At 45.4% G+C, this 19,539-nt stretch overlaps 1 protein-coding gene across 3 annotated transcripts in view; it reads right to left on the bottom strand.

The window, feature by feature from the left end:
- The window catches only part of MYO7A (myosin VIIA), a 187,010-nt gene that overhangs the window by 23,952 nt on the left and 143,519 nt on the right, over positions 1 to 19,539 (bottom strand). For all 3 annotated transcript variants that reach the window (XM_053385423.1, XM_053385422.1, XM_053385424.1), the window contains 10 exons: positions 19,109 to 19,228; positions 16,306 to 16,479; positions 14,031 to 14,258; positions 13,135 to 13,305; positions 10,719 to 10,836; positions 9,618 to 9,744; positions 6,598 to 6,767; positions 4,676 to 4,866; positions 3,747 to 3,871; positions 1,493 to 1,650 (listed from right to left, as the gene is read on the bottom strand). In XM_053385423.1, coding sequence (XP_053241398.1) covers positions 1,493 to 1,650; positions 3,747 to 3,871; positions 4,676 to 4,866; positions 6,598 to 6,767; positions 9,618 to 9,744; positions 10,719 to 10,836; positions 13,135 to 13,305; positions 14,031 to 14,258; positions 16,306 to 16,479; positions 19,109 to 19,228 — 1,582 coding nt within the window. The remainder of the gene's footprint in view (positions 1 to 1,492; positions 1,651 to 3,746; positions 3,872 to 4,675; positions 4,867 to 6,597; positions 6,768 to 9,617; positions 9,745 to 10,718; positions 10,837 to 13,134; positions 13,306 to 14,030; positions 14,259 to 16,305; positions 16,480 to 19,108; positions 19,229 to 19,539) is intronic.

The following is a 19,539-nucleotide window of genomic DNA, read 5'->3' as shown; positions in this document are numbered from 1 at the left end:
GAAAGCCCTAAACGGCCTTGGCCCAGTAGACCTGAAGGAGCGTCTCCACCCCCATCGTTCTGCCCGGACACTGAGGTCCAGCGCCGAGGGCCTTCTGGCGGTTCCCTCATTGTGAGAAGCAAAGCTACAGGGAACCAGACAGAGGGCCTTCTCGGTAATGGCACCCGCCCTGTGGAAGCCATCAGATGTCAAAGCGATAAACAACTACCTGACATTCAGAAGACATCTTAAGGCAGCCCTGTTCAGGGAAGTTTATAATGTGTGACATTTATAATGTGTGACATTTTAGTGTATTGTTGGTCTCTGTGGAAGCCGCCCAGAGTGGCTGGGGAAACTGATTGACTGTATGGGATTGGCAGAAATGACGAGCAGAATCCGTGACCAGGGAGAAGAGTCGGCAGAAGAAGATTGGAAAAAATTTAAGGACTATTTACAGAAATATTGTAAAATTAAGGAATGCTGAATGATGTTGGATTGAAATTGAGTGGTTTCTAGCTGTAATGATATAAAGGAATATGGATGAAAAAAAAGGGTTTGGATAGAAAATAAGGTGATATTATAAGCTGTAATGCTTTAAGGTAAGGATTTGCTGAACAAAGAATTCAAAAGGGAATACAAGAAGGGGGGTATGAGGAGGTCAGAGAAATATGTTACTGAAAAGATTGTATTTTGAACTATATGTCTTTTTTAAAAAAAAATTTTGTTTGTTTTTTGTTTGTATAAAAAATTGAAAATCTTAATAAATATCTTTAAAAAAAAGAGAGAGAGAAATTTTAGTTTGTTGGGTTGGTTGGTTGATTGGTTTGTTAGTGAAAGCTGGTTGTGTTGATGTGTGTACAGTTGGTCAGTCGCTTTCGCAGAAAGATTTTAAGAATAAAAGCAGAAAGTACTCTGCAAGGATACTCTTCTTGTGGACTCTTTCGTGCTGACAAGGGTCTGAGGACCAGGCTGAGGCGACAAAGGGAGGTCAGAACCCTTTCTCTTTTTTTTACAAACACTGACATCATCATCATCATTATGGGAACAGAAAGGTGTTGGTCTGCCATAGTCAAAACAAAAATTTTTTTTCCTTCCAGTAGCACCTTAAAGACCAACTAAGTTAGTTCTTGGTATGAGCTTTCGTGTGCATGCACCCTTCTTCAGATACACACGAAAGCTCATACCAAGAACTAACTTAGTTGGTCTTTAAGGTGCTACTGGAAGGAAAAAAATTTTTTGTTTTGACTATGGCAGACCAACACGGCTACCTATCTGTAACTTTATTATTATTATCATTATTATTATTAATCTCTTATCTACTGCCGTGGGGGGTGGGGAGCCGATTCCCTGAAGCCTGTCACCAGTTTGTCTTTCAGACTCCACCAGACAGGCAAAACGAGACCCCTGGATTGTGGCCAACTTCAGGAAAGCAATGGGAATGTTGCCCACTTCTCTCTCTGTGGCCTCCTTCATGCCTGTTGACTCAGCGGGGACACAGCACTTGGAAGGATATCAATGAAGGCCATGCAAGCTTCTTGCGAAAGCTCCTCGCTTCCCAGGACCTTCTTCAGCAAAGGCTGCTTGATGGGCTCTCGGGTGTAGGACCACATCTTGTCTTTCCCTCGGTTCTTGGTGATCATGACTCTGCTGAGCGTGTGCTTGGGAGGAGGCCTGTGGGGGAGAAGACAAAGCAGTGAGACTCTCTCCCCTGCTTGCTGCTTTAACTTCCAGTTCTGTTAAGCATTGTTGGCAGGGACATCCCAAAGGCCTTTAGGGAGGTGTTCTTCTATGCAACGGCCGCAGCTTGGACTTTGGTGGCAAAGGGGTGGAAGGAACAAGAAGCCCCGACAATAACGGACTGGCATTACAAGCTACAAGAATTTGCTGAAATGGCGCAGTTGACAAATACCCTGAGAGGCCATTCAAAACAAAAATTTATGGAAAAGTGGGATAGATATAAAACATATGTTCAAAAATACAGTAAAGGTTCACTTTCTATGCTAGCATTTGACTGACGTTGGAGAGAGACTGAGTTGAGAAATAAGACTAAGAGCACATATTGATATAGGAATGTATTAGATAATATGTAAAGAAATATACAATAATAAGAGTACATTCATTTGTAAAAAAAGGAATATACAAAGGGAAAGACAGGAAGTCTAGTGTATTGGTATGTATATGATTTTGGGGGAGAAATTGTTTTTGTTTTTTCTCTTTGTTCTTTTCTTTGTTCTTTTGTTTCATTTTCTTTCTAGGTATATAAAATTTGTATATAATCTTTGTATTCATGTTGGAAATTACATTATATTAAGTCCTGTACAGTGGTACCTCAGGTTAAGTACTTAATTCGTTCCGGAGGTCCGTTCTTAACCTGAAACTGTTCTTAACCTGAAGCACCACTTTAGCTAATGGGGCCTCCTGCTGCTGCCGTGCCGCCAGAGCACGATTTCTGTTCTCATCCTGAAGCAAAGTTCTTAATCTGAAGCACTATTTGTGGGTTAGCAGAGTCTGTAACCTGAAGCGTATGTAACCTGAAGCGTATGTAACCTGAGGTACCACTGTAATGTAATATGACAACGTTTACTGATGTAATATAAGAATGTTAACAAATAAAAAAAATGAAAATTCAAAAACAAAAACAACAAAAAACTTCCAGTTCACATCACAGTGCTCCCTCCCCCAAACTCTCAGCTCCCTTTTTGCTTTGGTCCTTCTTGTTTTCTGCTGAGTTAAAGGAGGGCCATTTGCCATCTCCCACAAAGCCCCCTTCCTTTGTTCTCCTTACACCTCACCAGGAGGTTAGCCCGGCTATTCCAAAAATTAGAAGCCTTGAAAAGATGTCAACATTTGCTGGATCCAGAGATTAAAGAGGCCTGACACCCATAAACTCACAACAACACCTTGTCTTTTTATGTAACAATATTACGTTGCATTGCAATGCATTATAAGTTGTGCCTGCAACAAAATGTTGCAGTATATCTTCCTAACTAAGAAGGACGGCTGCCGTAGGGACTCCATTTCTGTCCCACTGCCTGAGCTTGCTGCTAGAGGAAGTGATATGAAACTCCAACTTTCTGCCTCAGTTAGAAGCATCCAGTTTAGAGCAGCAAATGAAACCAACATTTTTTTTAAAAAAAAGAAAACAAAAACACCCCACAACACACACAATTAACAGGCAAACCATCAGGCAAATGCTGACTCTGACAACGGAGGAGGAATGACTAGAAGACACTGATAGACTTCTCCTCTATAGATTTGTCCAATCCTCTGTCTCTGTCTCTGGTGGAAACTAATTCCATATATGTGCTGTGTGATAAACTTTCCTTTGCATGTCCTAAATCAGGGATCAGCAAACTTTTTCAGCAAGGGGCCGGTCCACTGTCCCTCAGGCCTTGTGGGGGGGGGTGGCAGACTATATATTTTTTTAGGGGGGGGGATGAACAAATTCCTATGCCCCACAAATAATCCAGAGATGCATTTTAAATAAAAGCACACATTCTACTCATGTAAAAACATGCTGATTCCCAGACCATCCGTGGGCCGGATTTAGAAGGCGATTGGGCCGGATCCGGCCCCCGGGCCTTAGTTTACCTGCCCATGTCCTAAATCTTCCAAAATTCATCTTCATTGGGTTCAAACGGGTTCTAGCATCGTGAGAGACAAAGGAAAACTTCTCCCTGCCTGCTTTTCTCCAGCACAGAAAGGGATCCAGCTGCAATTTCAGGAGACCAGTAGACTTCTCTGCTCCTGTTTTTTAAAAAGCTTACCTAAAATAATCGTAGGAGAATTCTTCCAGGGTATATGGCTTCATTCTTTCTTCACTGTCTGACATCACCAACTGGGCTGTCCTTATGACATCCTGCCTCTGGTCTGGTGTCATGGTAACCAAGGCCTGGGGTGCGAAGAAACGTCCACCGTTAATTATGGCACAGAACAACAATGAAATGGCATTAAGATGGCATAGAGCAGTGGCTCTCAAAGGAGCGGCATGCCACACCGGTATGGCAGGAGAGAATGGAAAGTGTGGCAGGAAGATTCAAGGACAATCAACCAAAGAAACAGTTAAACCTTTCAGCGTAGTATAGAATCAAAATGTTTTTCCAAGCTGACGACATATGTATGTCTGAACTCTGCAGCTAAGACACCACTTTTGAACTTATATTTTGTACTTTTGTAACTGAGATAGTAGTTCTAAACCTGTCTTCCTTTTGCTACTTTAATTGCTGCTTGGAGACCTGGGTTATGTAAGTAAATACTACTTTTATTTCTTCACAAAACAACATGTGTGTGATTGCTTTGTGTGTGTGTGTATTCTGTTTTACAATTCAGAGTACTCATTTAAACAACCTTAAAATATCAATGACTTCACTTCTTCTCTTTCCATGGTTCATTTTGCATAACATACATCCCTGCATATTTTACATAAACTAACCCATTCCGTATTCCATTATTACACCCATCAATACTTATTTACACTGTTGAATTTATCTTAATGCTGCCAAAGTTTTCAAGTGTACACAATGTCCCCCCATATATTCAATAAACATTTCCCAATCTTCTCTAAACGTATGTTCTTCTTTTCTCTTATTCTATATGTTATATCCACAAGCTGCACATATCCTATCAGTTTAAGTTGCCGGCTAAAGAAGAATGGCAACTGTGATTGCTGTTTTTAACCACCGTTCCTGCAGCTTACCACAATCTCCATAGGAGGCATGGTGACCGTGGGCAGGACGTAAACAGAATCTGTCGGGAAGTCCCCTTTCTGTTTCGTCCTCTCATTGATTCCATTAGCCCAGCCGGAATTCATCACGTTCTCTCCTGTGTCCTGATCCAGAATGATCAAGTCTCCTTTGAGGAAGCTGAGGAACCCCGATTCTTCACCCGCTGTGGGAGACAGAAACAGCCGTTCATCAAGGTGGAAGGTGGAGCTTTGGGGACATTTGGACTTGAAAGGATTAAGAAACAAGATTCAGGCTCCACTTTTAAGTATGGAGGTCTGGCTGGAAGAAACATGGACCATATTGGACTAGAGCTCCTCCGAGACTAGGTGTTTAATACCAAGGACTATCAAAAAAACCGGCAGAGAGGAATGGAGAGAGAATTAAGAGCCTCGGACGTGAGGTCTCCAGGCTGATAGTAGATGGACTGATGGAGGTTTCAAGGGGATTGAAACCGGGAAAGGGGGGGTGGAGTTTGGGAATCCAAAGGGTGTATAATCTAACTTGTGCTGTTTTTATTTTGTTTGGATATCTATATGAAAATTGGGGAAATCGTGGAAGGGAATTTAGGCCGACTTTAGAAAAAGGATTAAAGAATAAGCAATGATGTATAAATATGAAGTCTATAAGGCAAAATTGGTTTTTTAGAAAAAGGAAATAAATATAAAAAGGTCTAAAAATAGGGATAAGAGCTTGTTGAACCAACAATTGGACCTGGAATACAAGAGGGAGAGGTGTGGGGAAGTCAGGGAAATATGTTATAGAAAATAAGGATTGTGAACCGTATGTGTTTTTAATTTTTTTCTTGTTGTTTTTGGTTTTTTCTTTTTTTTCCCTTTCCTTTTTGGTTTTGCTATTGTATTACGGTGGAAAATTTTAATAAATATTATTTTTTTTATAAAAAAAAAGAAGAAACAGCCGTTCATCTTAGTTATTCATCCAGTCCAATCCCCTCCAGTCCACGAATCCCACGTAAGACATTGCCCAGTGGGGACTGTCGTCCAAGAACAACTGGAGGGTGCAAGTTTGGTGAAGGCTGTTCTAGGGTACACACACAGGCCAAACACAATTTTTCGTGTGTGCTTTTAATTTAGAAGATGCACCCTTTACATAAAATACACACTTTTCAAAATTTGCATCTGTGTACAGATCTTTTGCATGTTGTTTACATGCTCCCTTTAGCTCCGCAGAAATGCATTGCAAAATCCAGAAAAGTGTGTAAACTAGTTACCTCCCGCTTGGACTACCGCATTGTGCTCTACGTGGGGCTACCTTTGAAGGTGACCCAGAAACTGCAATTAATCCAGAATGCAGCAGCTAGACTGGTGACTGGGAGTGGCCGCCGGGACCACATAACACCGGTCCTGAGAGAGCTGTATTGGCTCCCAGTACGTTACCGAGCACAATTCAAAGTGTTGGTATTGACCTTTAAAGCCCTAAACGGCCTCGGCCCAGTATACCTGAAGGAGCGTCTCCACCCCCATCGTTCAGCCCGGACACTGAGATCCAGTGCTGAGGGCCTTCTGGCGGTTCCCTCACTGCGAGAAGCGAGGTTACAGGGAACCAGACAGAGGGCCTTCTATCTTCTCTTTAAAAGACATCTGAAGGCAGCCCTGTTTAGGGAAGTTTTTAATATTTAATGGTGTATTGTTTTTAACACTAGATTGGAAGCCGCCCAGAGTGGCTCAGCCAGATGGGCGGGGTATAAATAATAAATTATTATTATTATTATAAACCAATGGAACTGTGTTCTAATTCACAAGCAAGCTCAGGAGTATCCGTTCGGGTCAGTCCACTACGAAAAGTGACCCAGACAATATCTTTCCCCTTGACTGCGTTTTAAGGATTGAACCCTGATATTTCCCTAGATACATTTTGTTCAGCTCCGTTTCCTTACTAGGATTTGGGTTGTCCTGAAGCGTGACCACAAACTTCGACCTCTTCCTCAGCCCTTCCAGGAATATGACCACCAGACCTCGGATGTCCTCTGCGTTGTTGGACGTGAAGGTGTATTCGTCTCCCTTGATCGTGGCCAGGGTGAAGCTCTGTCCCTGAAGCTTCCCACCTCTAGAATAGAAATACTTTATTGTCACTGTACCACTGTACCAGTGAGATTAAACAAGCCTCCCCCAATCTCTCAGTCCTTGTTACACTCCGTGTGCTGTCGTACAACCACCAACCCTGAACGTCAGCTGCAATGTTGCTGTCTTCCATTCAGCAGCCTCATGGCCCACAGGTATAAACTGTTCTTTAACCTGTTGGTGCAGCTTATCATGCTTCTATATCTCCTGTCCGAGGGCAGGAGATTAAAAATGTGCTGGCCAGGGTGTGAGTCATCCCTGAGAATGTTCCTCGCTCTTCTGAGGCAACGGTCTCCTGCGATGACATCTACCGGACTCAGGGAACAGCCCATGATATCGGGTGCTGTTTTCACCACCCTCTGTAGGGACTTTCTGTCCATGGCTGTCAAACCAGCGTACCACACCGTAATACAGTATGAGAGAATACTTTCTATTGTGGACCGATAGAAGGAAACCATCAGTTGCTGTATAACTGTGATGGCCTGGGATTCAGATTCGGATGCTGAACCTGAGGAATCCCAGCCTGCACAGGATTCCCCGCCTCCAGAACCAGCTGAGCCGGGGCTGGGGCATGAGCCTGAAGGGTCCTCACCTGTGCTGGATCCTCAGGTGCAGGCACCAGCTGAGTCTGCTCTGGCTCCTGAGGTGATGGAGGACCCATTGCCTGGAGGTGCTCCACTTTCAGCCCCCTCAGAGGAAGCTGAGGTTGCCTCTGGGTCCGGTAACCCTCCAGCCTCTCCTGAGCTGCAGAGGCTCAGGGCAGAGAGGCGGAGGGAACTAAGTTCCCGCAGGAGGAGTGCTCGCCTCCAGGCCAGGAGAGGCGAGTCACCTGTGGACTGGGGCCGCCTCATGCCTTGGGGCAGATAAAAGCCAGCCAGCCCAGTCCCAAGTTGTGGGAGCAACATTGTTGGTTGCTAGTTCCTGCCTGAACCCTGTCCTGCTTTTCTGCCAGAGCTCCTGACCCGCCCTGGCTCCCTGCTTGCATGCCTGTTCCTGACTTCACCCGACTCCCTGCCCTGCACCCAGCTTCAGCTACTGTGGACTGCCTCCACATTGCACCTTGACCACGGACCTCGCCTCTCCGGTAACCCACGGGGCCAGCACACTAACATTGTTCTTTCACAAGACCCTAAGAAAATGAAGTCTCTATTGGGCCTTCCTAACCACCTGGGCTGTACTGACCTTCCAAGTAAGGTCTTCACTAAGATGGACTCCCAGGAATTTAAAGGAACAAGCGATGTAGAAAAAGACGCCATGTGTAGTAACACCATCCCTGAGAAGACAGTGGGAAATTTTAAGCCCCGGACTTTCTTCACCTGCACTTGAAAAGTGTACTTCTGTTGCCCATGCAAGCAAACTGGGTCTACAACCTCCAGCACAATGAGGTGACGGAGTAGCCTGTTGTCATATACGCTGGCAGGCACGGGAGCTTCCAGTTATCCCTCCCCTGTCCTTCCATTGTTCTTTAACCCTTTCAGCCCTCCAAGTTTGGGGGGAGGGAGGGAATTCCCCCCCCCACTCTCAAATGAAGAGCCTTCCAAACACTCCCTATCTGCTGGTTGCTTAGCTACTATCTCAAAGCTGTGCAACTCTTCCCCCAACTGTGCGGCCTCTGAATCTGCTGCTGGGAACGTTGAAGGAAGGGGGGGCAAACCCTTCCCTTCTTCCTCTGTCAGAGGTTGCTCTGTCTGTGACTGCATTCCTCAATCTTCAGAGTCAGACAAGCCTCTGGCATCTGACTCTGACCAGCCCCTGGCAGCTGTACAGCTTCAGGTTTCAGCTGCAGGGAATTCCACATCCAGAAAAGGAAGAAAAGTCATTTATTTAAATTTTTAAATATTTACATAGGGGTCGTGTCAGCTGAGCAGTTAATGCACACAACAGCTGGCCATTGTGCACATTCACCAGGCCCCATGGAGAATGTGCACATCACCTGTCCATGAAGAAGTCGTTGTGCACATTTCCTGGCCAACAGATAACAGTCTCCAACATGCCTTGGAGAATGTGCCTATCGTAACTGCATTTTGTACAGCAACCAAGCATTGGTACAGTATCCAAGGCACAATCTCCAATTGGCCTTGACTGTGTTTTGTACATTCTCTGGTCAATGTGCACATTCTCTGGTCAATATGCACATTATCCAAGAAGCATGCCCCCTTTTGCCAATATATACATTCTATGGACACCATGCCTTTGGACATACCCTTACCCATAAAAGGTAAAAAGGATAAAGGTAAAGGACCCCTAGACGGATAAGTCCAGTCAAACGTGACTATGGGTTGCGGCGCTCATCTTGCTTTCAGGCCAAGGGAGCTGGCGTTTCTCCGTAGACAGCTTTCCAGGTCATGCGGCCAGCAGGAATAAACCACTTTTGGCTCAACAGGACACCATGACGGAAACCAGAGCGCACGGAAACACCGTTTACCTTCCCACTGGAGCGGTACCTATTTATCTACTTGCACTGCTGTGCTTTCAAACTACTAGGTTGGCAGGAGCTGAGAGAGAGCAATGGGAGCTCACCCCATTGCAGGGATTCGAACCCCCAATCTCCCGATTGGCAAGCCCAAGAGGCTCAGTGGTTTAAACCACAGCGTCACCTGCGTCTCAAAACAAACCCATATCAGCATACCTGTTGAAGAGGAAAGGGTCATAGAGACCTTTTCCTGCCCCTTTGCTTTCATGGAGAAAGTGGCTGAGGTGAGTCATTGAGATTGGGGTCGGGGTATGTTACAGAGGGTTACCACTTTCCCCAAAGACCAGAGGACTGAACACTTCAGCACATGGCTTGGCTGCGTGCAAACAGACTTACTGATTAGTTAGCATTTTTCCACCTTACCTGCTGCTGGAGACAGCGGTGATCTCTGGGAAGGAAAGTTCCAGAAGGACCTGCTCTTGTTCATCCACAAAGTAAACTCCTGTCCAGTTCACAGCTACAATGACATCGTTTTTGGGAAGGCTGGGACCTGGGTTTGAAAAGTTATGCAATAAGATGAGACTCCATCAGGCTTCAGAACAGAGAAGGGAAGCGGGGCTATTCCATCAGGAATTTTAAGAGAGCAGCTGCCTCTGACTGTTGCCCAGTGATTACCGAATAGCAGCTGTTTCACCAGCCTCCTTGAACTGTTCCCAGCTGGTAATGAAGGGGGATGGAATGGGTTTCTGTGCAGTCAGTCTGAAACGGGACCCAAAATCCTCATTTTTCCTCCTCCAAGGGAGCATTTCTAAAATGCATTAACTTGAGCTTTTGAGTCAATGTATAAAGAGAAAGCCAGCTGTATAAACAAGTGCTCAAAGCCCTCTCCTTTATCAGTCCGTGACGGCAATGGATGGCCTTGTCAGTTCCGAGTGGAGCAGGGATGGCACATCTGGGTCTTATCTTACATCCTGACCACAAAAAGACGCACAGACCTTGTCAAGTCTGGAAAGAGACCTGGGAACGGTGCCAGGAGTGTTCTCAGAGTTGGTGACCTCCTGCCCCAAGATAAGCGTATAGGAACAGGAACAACCTTTTATGGTCAAGAGTACCGGAACAGGAATATCTATTTATGGTCATGGATGTCAACTTGCGTGTATGAGCTGACGTGGTTGGATTCCTGGGGAAGGGGGGAGAGGGCGCCTGGAGGATATATATACTGCATGAAATTTCTCATTTCTTTGGACTTGCTGTGGACTGACCACGTAAGTGCCTTCTGCTATCCGGAGAGCAGAATAAACTCTTTCTCTGAATCAACCTCGGTGTCATTTGACTTCCTTCCTCCCGCCCAGGAGCAACGCAGACCCCACCAGTCGGTAAAGTCTAATAAGGCTACAGTCCTTATAAAAGAATGGTAACTAAAACTTAAGAAGTGAGCTTGCCAATAGATTGCCATTTTTCACCACCAACGCCTATAGTTATGAGCGGTGCAGCCTACCATGAGGTCTAGTTTCTTGGGGTTACCTGAGAACTTGAAAGCTTCGTAGAATCTGGAGAACAGCAAAGGCCACTTGAAGCGGGCAAAATCCACCACGTCTTCCTTGACTTTCTTGGGATCCGTTCGCTTCTGGGTATAGATTCCCTGTAGGAAGGAGGAAAAAAAACACCAAGTTGATAAATCTCAGTGAACATCTTGCAAGATGGATGGATCAAGCAGCACTGAGAAATCTAAAAAATATATTCAGCAGTTGTAGCCTTGTCCCACTACAAAGATACAGTGGTACCTCCAGTTGCGGATGGGATCTGTTCCGGAGCTCTGGTCGGATCCCAAGGTTTCTGCAAATGGAGGGACCATTTCTGCACATGCGTGTGGCATGGTAGAGCACTTCTGCGCATGCACACACAGGGAAACCTGGAAAAATACTTCCAGGTTTGCCGCGTACGTATCCTGAAGGATACATAACCGGAGGTGAACAGAAATAGAGCTCTCACTGTACTTAGATCACAATCCTATATACCAGGAATGGGGAACCAGTGGCTCTTCAGCTGTTGCCGGACTACAATTCCCATCATCCCTGACCATTGACTATTCTGGCTGGGTCTGATGGGAGCTGTAGTTAAACAACAACTGGGTTGCTGCATGTTCCCCAACCTAGATAGATAGAGTTGCTGTTCGCATGCATCTGTCTCAAGAGACAATGGAATGCACCTCTGGGAATGAAGTGAAACCACTGGAGAATCACAGCGCCTGCTGTGGCTGTAGAGATCAGTAACTCATAACTGCTGCCTCCTGAATTAGCAGCACTGAAGTGGCCTCTCCGGGGTGCGAGCCTGGGCGGCGTGTTTGGAGGTCCTGGGCTGCCCAGACGACTAGACCTCCCTCTCGACCTCACTGATGTGGTCCAAAGGAAGGAGGCGTACAAGGCACCACCCAACCGCCTTAGGGACCCCATTCTGCATTTTTGTATGGTTGACTCCTTAGCCTTTTCTTGTCCCAAAGTTGTCCGGCAAGGCAGGTGGATATATCACACCTGGGAATAAATCCCATTAAACTTGGTGGGTCTCACTTCTCAGTAGACATGCATCGGATTGCTCTATTAAGTGTGTAAAGAGATTTAAAAAAAAACAATGGAAGGAAAATAACTCATTATTAACTCAAGAATAATCTGTAATGCTTTCTTCCTCCTTGTTCAGAATTGCCCCCTCCAGCTTCCCCCAACCTGGTGCCTTCCATATTTTCGGACTACGACTCCCATAATTCCTGACTATTGCCCCTGCTGCCTGGGGCTGATGGGAGTTGTAGTCCAAAATGTTTGGAGGGCACCAAGGTTGGGGGCCAGGCGCTTGCTTGACACATGGCAGCTCCTGTCAAAAGATCTTTCGCATAATCTGCTGTCTGGATAAAAGAAAACCTCTGGATTTAAGCTTGGATTCTATATTTGCAAAGCATGTGTTTAAAGCTGTAGGGCATTTGGTGCATACAAAGGTGAATGTAGGTGGCACTGTGGGTTCGGGTGGCACTGTGGGTTAAACCACAGAGCCTAGGACTTGCCGATCAGAAGGTTGGCTGTTCAAATCCCCGTGACGGGGTAAGCTCCTGTTGCTCGGTCCCAGCTCCTGCCAACCTAGCAGTTCGAAAGCACGTCAAAGTGCAAGTAGATAAATAGGTACCACTCCGGCGGGAAGGTAAACGGCATTTCCGTGTGCTGCTCTGGTTCGCCAGAAGTGGCTTAGTCATGCTGGCCACATGACCCGGAAGCTGTACGCTGGCTCCCTTGGCCAATAAAGCGAGATGAGCACCGCAACCCCAGAGTCGTCTGTGACTGGACCTAATGGTCAGGGGTCCCTTTACCTTTACGTTAAAGGGACCCCTGACAGTTAAGTCCAGTCATGAAGAACTCTGGGGTTGTAGCGCTCATCTCACTTTACAGGCCGAGGGAGCCGGCGTTTGCTTCCGCAGACAGTTTTTCCGGGTCATGTGGCCAGCATGACTAAGCCACTTCTGGCGAAGCCATAGCAGCGCACAGAAACACCATTTACCTTCCCACCAGAGCGGTACCTATTTATCTACTTGCACTGGTGTGCTTTCGAACTGCTAGGTTGGCAGGAGCACGGACCGAGCAACGGGAACTCACTCCATTGTGGGGATTCGGACTGCCGGTCTTCCGATCGGCAAGTCCAAACGGCACAGTGATTTAACCCACAGCACCACCTGCGTCCCTTAACTTGGTGCATATGCCCCTCTCCCAAATCCTGGGAGTTCTAGTTTGTTAAGGGTGCTGGGAGACAGCAATAGGGGTGCACAGCAGGCCAGAAGAAGGAGTTTTCTGTTCGTAAAAAGGATGGATGCAAATTTCAAATTAGGATGCCACTACTTAAAATGAGTGCTTTTTCCTAAACTCCGGCAGCCTTGGTGCAGGAGGAGCGCTCAGCAACGTGCCTTTTTGTGGGCAGCTATGATGAACTGGGCCCACTTCTCGATGGTTTTCGAAGGCGTGATCTCTCTGTCGGGGATGTAGGAGGGGATCAGGTTCAGGAGCCGCTCCAAGACCATTTCCGACCCGTAATCCACGTAATACTGTTGGGAAGCCAGCTCTGCCAGGTCTTCTTCCTGTGGGGAAAGGGGTTCCGGAACAGGAAAACACAGGAAAGACAATTGGAAAAAGGAAAAAGGAAGCTGTTCTTCCTGCAGTACCAGAACATAAGAAGATCCTGCTGGACCTAGTCCAGCTTATATACACACTATAATTACCAAAATAAGTGTTCATTCTTTATCGATCTTCTGAGAAAAATACAAAACCTTGTGCAAAGGCACAGAGACTTACGAACTACCCAGCCTAAGATGAACTTATAATGTCTGGTTTCAACGGATTTTTCAAATGTTTAACTCAGTCTTTTGTTTTCTTTACCTTTTTAGGTAAGTTCATGAACAAAAGGTAAGTTCGGTGTTGTTCACAATACCGAGAGATGCTAGTGGAGTTGTAGATGGATGTAGTGGTCTAATTTCAAGGCCTTGATACGTATATTGATATTCAGTTTCATAGAGAATACTATTTCTTGGCTTAAGCTTAAGAGACTGATTTGCTTGGAAATAGTATTTAAAAAAGGGGGGGGGAGGCTAAGACCACTGAAGAAGCCCGGAAAACTACCTTGGGAGTGTGCTACCTGCAAGCCCCAGTAAAAGGGCGAACAGCGGCCTTACTTGGACTGCCAGGGCGAAATAGGTGTAAAACGCCAGCATCCTGCCTACAACTTCATTAACATCCATCCAAAATTCGTCCTCATAATTCCTCTCAGCCCCGGTTTTTATGGGGGGAAATGTGCCCGGTGACTTACCTTATCGCACCGGTATTCCCCAAACTTCACCCCTCTCACGATCTGTTGATAGATGAGGTTTGTCGCCACATTGTCCTCGTTGGGGTTGTGCCACGGCGTGAAGATCTCCTTCCTGAAGAAGAGTCTCCAGGGGGCGTTGCGTTCCTGAGCCCCCTGCTCTTTGGCGTACTGCTCGCACTGAGATACGGCATCCATGACGTGGTCGCTGCCGCTGCCGAGGGAGGAGACCTGGAAAGGGGAGAGGAAAACAGGTAAACATTGGGCGCCCTCCCCTTCCAATAAGCTCAGCCCAGGGGTTCCATCGACCAAAAGCATTGCTTTTATCCCCTAATCCAGTGGTTCTCAACCTGTGGGTCCCCAGATGTTGTTGGACTACAACTCCCATCATCCCTGAGCTCTGGCCTTGCTAGCTAGGGGTGATGGGAGTTGTAGTTCAGCAGCATCTGGGGACCCACAGGTTGAGAAAGGCTGCCTTAATCACTTCCAGCGGTTTGAGGCCTGCGGGCACTACCTGGCTTTTTTTAAAAAAATAAAATTTTAAAATTTTAAAAAACAGGGTTCCCATGGTGGGGAACCCTGGTCTTCAGTGCATCCTTGTTGCTGTGTGGGCAGGCCTGGATTTAGGTTTGATGAGGCCCTAAGCTACTGAAGGTAATGGGGCCCTTTCTATGTCCAGCTGTCCGTTGTCAACAACAAATTGTCACTGTTTTTTTGTGTTGAATAAACGCTATATGGTAATTTATGGACCTCATAGGTATCTCAAGCCATTTGCACATAACAAAATATGTATTTTATCAAAGTAATCGCTGAACTGAAATACAATTAACAGTGAAATAATTATTAAGCTCTAACTTAAAATTATTTTTTATTCATAACAAACTGAATAATGCAAACGCATTGGCAATTGGCAATAACAAAAGTTCCTTTAGAAGCACAATTTGCAAAGACTCAGAAACTTGCTATAACATGAAGTAACAATAGGTGTAAATATATGATGAAAACTACTAATAATTATAAACAGAAGAATATAGGCACCCTATATATAGAAAGGAGCAAACCAGTGATCTTTTAGGGAGCAGGCTAGCAGGCGGGGCCCATGACTTACATCATAAAACACTGTTGCTGTGTGTAGGTTTTATTTTATTTGTTTTTTATCTTATATTTTGGAAATGTATATCCAGTTTTTTCCCTTTAATTTTTTGGGGGCCCCCCAAGAGAGTGGGGCCTTAAGCTATAGCTTGTTTAGCTTATCCATAAATGCGGCACTGTGTGTGGGGAGGGTTTGTCTATGGAGTCCTTTACAGTTTGGTCCTAGGCAGGGCCGGCCCACCCATGAGGCAACATGAGGCAACTGCCTCGGGCGGCAGGTTCCAGAGGGGCAGCAGATTCCAGTGTAGATCTTTATCCCCCACTTGTTCCTCAAATAGATATTCACTCACACCCTTCTTGAGGAGGGGGACACCATTTTGTGGTTTGCCTCAGGTGTCAAAATGTCTTGGGCCGGCCCTGGTCCTAGGAATTATTATTCCTACTAACGTCATCGTAGCGGTAGTAGCAGCAGCAGCAGCAGTTATCTTATGAATCTTCTTCAACATGAGTCTTACGTAAAAGCAATGAAAAGTTGCTTTAAAAACATCACAAAAATAGCAACGAAGTTTAAAAAAATTGTAAGAAAATAGGTTTATTTCCTTCTCAAGCAAGAAATTTAGTGAAAATATCATACCATATTAATTATTTTTCTAAATTTAAAGTTGTGATTTGGGTTTTCTTTCTGCTATGATAGTGGATGGAAATTTTTTTATAATCTTTTTCCTGATTGTAATTTTTGTGTGTGTGTGTGTGTGTGTGTGTACACACATTTCACACACATTTTGTATGTGCCAAGTAACGTGTACAAAAATGCATATTCTAGGGTAAAACATGCATAAAATCATAAATCATGCATTTTCATGAACACTTCACCCTAGCACGTGCATTTTTATCACCTATTAGGAGAAAATGTAGGAAACGCGCATTGCAAAATTCAGAGAAGTGCAAATTTCAAAGGCTGGCTGTGTTTCGGTTCTTGTACTGCTTTGGAAATTTGCAAATTATGTAGGTCCACCTTTAAATGTGAAGTGGATTTCTCCCTCATCTCTGTAAACAAAAAGAAACAGTTTGTGTTGGATGCTGGAGACTGGGGACCTAACTCCATGAATACCACATTCCTTCTAAGATGGGTTTTGAAAGCAGCATATTAAAAGCACACCTAGTTTCCCCTAGACCTGTGGCCTACCTTGTCGAACAGAGCAATGTAAAGCGAGAATCCAAAGTGGTCCTTCAGGCTTATCTTGTCCGCCAAAGAGTTGCAGAGCTCTTTGGCTGTTGTTGCAGAGTCTGTCAACAAGGTCTTGGTCGTCCCGTCCATGAACGTCACGGGCAGCATAATGGGCTTCTTAGATTTGGTTGCCTAGCAGAAGGAAGGAAAGCCATTAATTTAAAAAAAAAAAAAAAATCTAAGACAACTGTAGATTGCAGGCTTCAGATTTTCGACCCAATGTAGGACCTCCGGGAAAATCTCTTCCCATGCTTGGTATTGTAGCAAATATTTAATGTTCTATGCAATACCTCAAGGACCGCCTCTTCCCATATGAACCTACCCAGACCCTGTGATCACCTTCTGAGGCCCTTCTTCGTGTGCCTCCTCCTCTAGAGGTCCGGAGGATGGTAACACAAGAATGGGGCCTTCTCTGCAGTGGCTCCCTGTCTCTGGAATACTCTCCCCAGGGAAGTTTGCCTGGCGCCTTCATTACACACCTTTAGGCGCCAGGCAAAAACGTTCCTTTTTAACCAGGCCTTTGGTTGATCTTATTGACATCCAACAGCCTTTTAGAATGTGGCTGTTTTTAGGGGGGGGGCGTTATTGGGTTGTTGTTTTTATTTTCATTAGGTATTTATTTTCATTAGGCCTTTGGCTGATCTGATTTACATCCTATACCCTTTTAAAATGTGTTGTTGTTTTTTGCGGGTGTATGTGTGCTATTGAGTTGTCTTTATTTTTATTAGGTATTGTCAGGGAACTGCCATCGGAACGAGAGGAGGAGGAGAGGCTCCACGACGATGCTGGAGAGGGGCCAAGTAGGGAGAGAGGCAGGTCTCCTGTTGGGGAAGAAATTCAGCGCGACACCAGGGATGGAGGGGGGCCAATGGGGGAAGCGGAGAGCAGGCTCCGAGACTCTTCACTGGACACCAGCGGAGAGAGCACAGGTCCTCCGCTACCCACGCCCACCCTGCGCAGAAGGCTTCCGCGCAGGGAGGCTAGGAGGAGACTGGGCGTCAAACAACTTTGGAAAAGGTTGAAGAAACGCCCACTGTCAGATTCTGCCAGCGACTGAACAGCCACGAAGTGAGGGGCTGTCCAGCCAGGAAAGGTTTAACCAGGCCACCTACCCAGGAGTGGCGGCAACTTACGCACGAGCAACCCCATAACCATTAGAGGTATTTTGTGGTTTTATATATTGATTTTATTCTGTGAACTGCCCTGAGACCTCTGGGTATAGGGCAGTATATAAATTCAATAAATAATAATGATAAGAATAAAAAAAAGGATTAAAATAAGACCCCATAGGCACCACACGTTCAAGGCAGCATCATACCACTTTAAACAGTCTCCCCAAAAGAAATTCCTGGGAACTGTGGCTTGTTAAGGGTGCCAGAGTTTCTTTCCCAGAGTTCAGCTTGTTAAACCAATCCAGGAATTGTAGCTCTGTGGTGGCAATAGGGGAGATTCGCCTGGTGCCTTCATTATATATATTTTAGGTGCCAGGAGAAAACATTCCTTTGCAACCAGGCCATTGGCTGAGGTCCAGCACCGAGGGCCTTCTGGCGGTTCCCTCATTGCGAGAAGCAAAGCTACAGGGAACCAGGCAGAGGGCCTTCTCGGTAGTGGCGCCCGCCCTGTGGAACGCCCTTCCAGCAGATGTCAAAGAGATAAACAACTACCTGACATTCAGAAGACATCTTAAGGCAGCCCTGTTCAGGGAAGTTTTTAACGTGTGATATTTTACTGTATTTTTGGTTTTTATGGAAGCCGCCCAGAGTGGCTGGGGAGGCCCAGCCAGATGGGCGGGGTATAAATAATAAATAATAAATTATTATTATTATTATTATTATTATTATTATTATTATTATTATATTCTATGGCCTTTTAAATGTGTTTTTGGGAGGGGGGTGGTTATAGTTTTTTGTTTCAGTTACTGTGTTTTTCTCTTGTATTTGTATTGTGTGCCCTGAGATCTTGCGATGAATGAAGGGCAGTCTATAAATTATAATAACGGTGGCGGTGATGATTCCCGGAAGCCGTAACAAACTACAGTTCCCAAGATTCTTTGGGGGAAGCTATGACTATTTAAGAGACATCACCTTGCCAACAAAGGTCCGTATAGTAAAAGCTAAGGTTTTCCCAGTAGTGATGTATGGAAGTGAGAGCTGGACCATAAAGAAGGCTGATCGCCAAAGAATGGATGCTTTTGAATTACAGTGCTGGAGGAGACTCTTGAGAGTCCCATGGACTGCAAGAAGATCAAACCTATCCATTCTGAAGGAAATCAGCCCTGAGTGCTCACTGGAAGGACAGATCCTGAAGCTGAGGCTCCAGTACTTTGGCCACCTCATGAGAAGAGAAGACTCTCTGGAAAAGACCCTGATGTTGGGAAAGATGGAGGGCACAAGGAGAAGGGGACGACAGAGGACGAGATGGTTGGATAGTGTTCTCGAAGCTACCAGCATGAGTTTGACCAAACTGTGGGAGGCAGTGGAAGACAGGAGTGCCTGGCGTGCTCTGGTCCAGGAAGAGTCCACGAAGAGTCAGACATGACTAAACGACTAAACAACAACAACAATGACTATTTAAAGTGGTACGAGACTGCTTTAAATGTAAAATGCAGATGGGGCCCTAAAGAACAACAAAGGTTCTGGAAATATTAACTTTTGGATGTTTGTCCCCTCCAGAGTGCTTTTGAGTTCATGGAGGAAAACATCGCCTTACAGATTATATTGGGCTCTTGTGATATGGCTTACATAAATCAAGCACGTTTTACCTGAAGTTCTAGCCAGCTTGGTGGCTGAGTTCTTGTCCCATTGGCAAACGTCCTCCTGAGTCTCTCTTCACAATATGGAGCATAACCTGGAGGCCCTCCATTGATGAAGTTCCTTAAATACTGTACGCCAAGACAAAAGACGGCAACGAGAACTTCCACATGGCTTTCAAACATTCAGAAACACAGTCGGCAGCACCATGTTTTTAAATATTAGATTTATTTTATTTCATGCTTCCGATTTCCTGTCCAACATTTGATTCCTGCCCGCACCCCCCAGTTTTTATTTTTATTTTTGGAATGGTTGCAAATATGTGGTTCTGCTCTCAGGCGAAATGTGCAGAACAACCAGTCCTCCTACTTAAATACGAATTAAAAAATCAAGAAAGAAGTTACAACTCCCCCCAGAAAAGATTCCCCAGTAAGGATAGTTA

The sequence above is a fragment of the Podarcis raffonei genome, chromosome 4, assembly GCF_027172205.1.
Source record: "Podarcis raffonei isolate rPodRaf1 chromosome 4, rPodRaf1.pri, whole genome shotgun sequence".
NCBI lineage: Eukaryota > Metazoa > Chordata > Lepidosauria > Squamata > Lacertidae > Podarcis > Podarcis raffonei.
The sequence above is the reverse complement of the archived record's forward strand: the minus strand, read 5'-3'. Positions and strand labels throughout refer to the sequence as shown.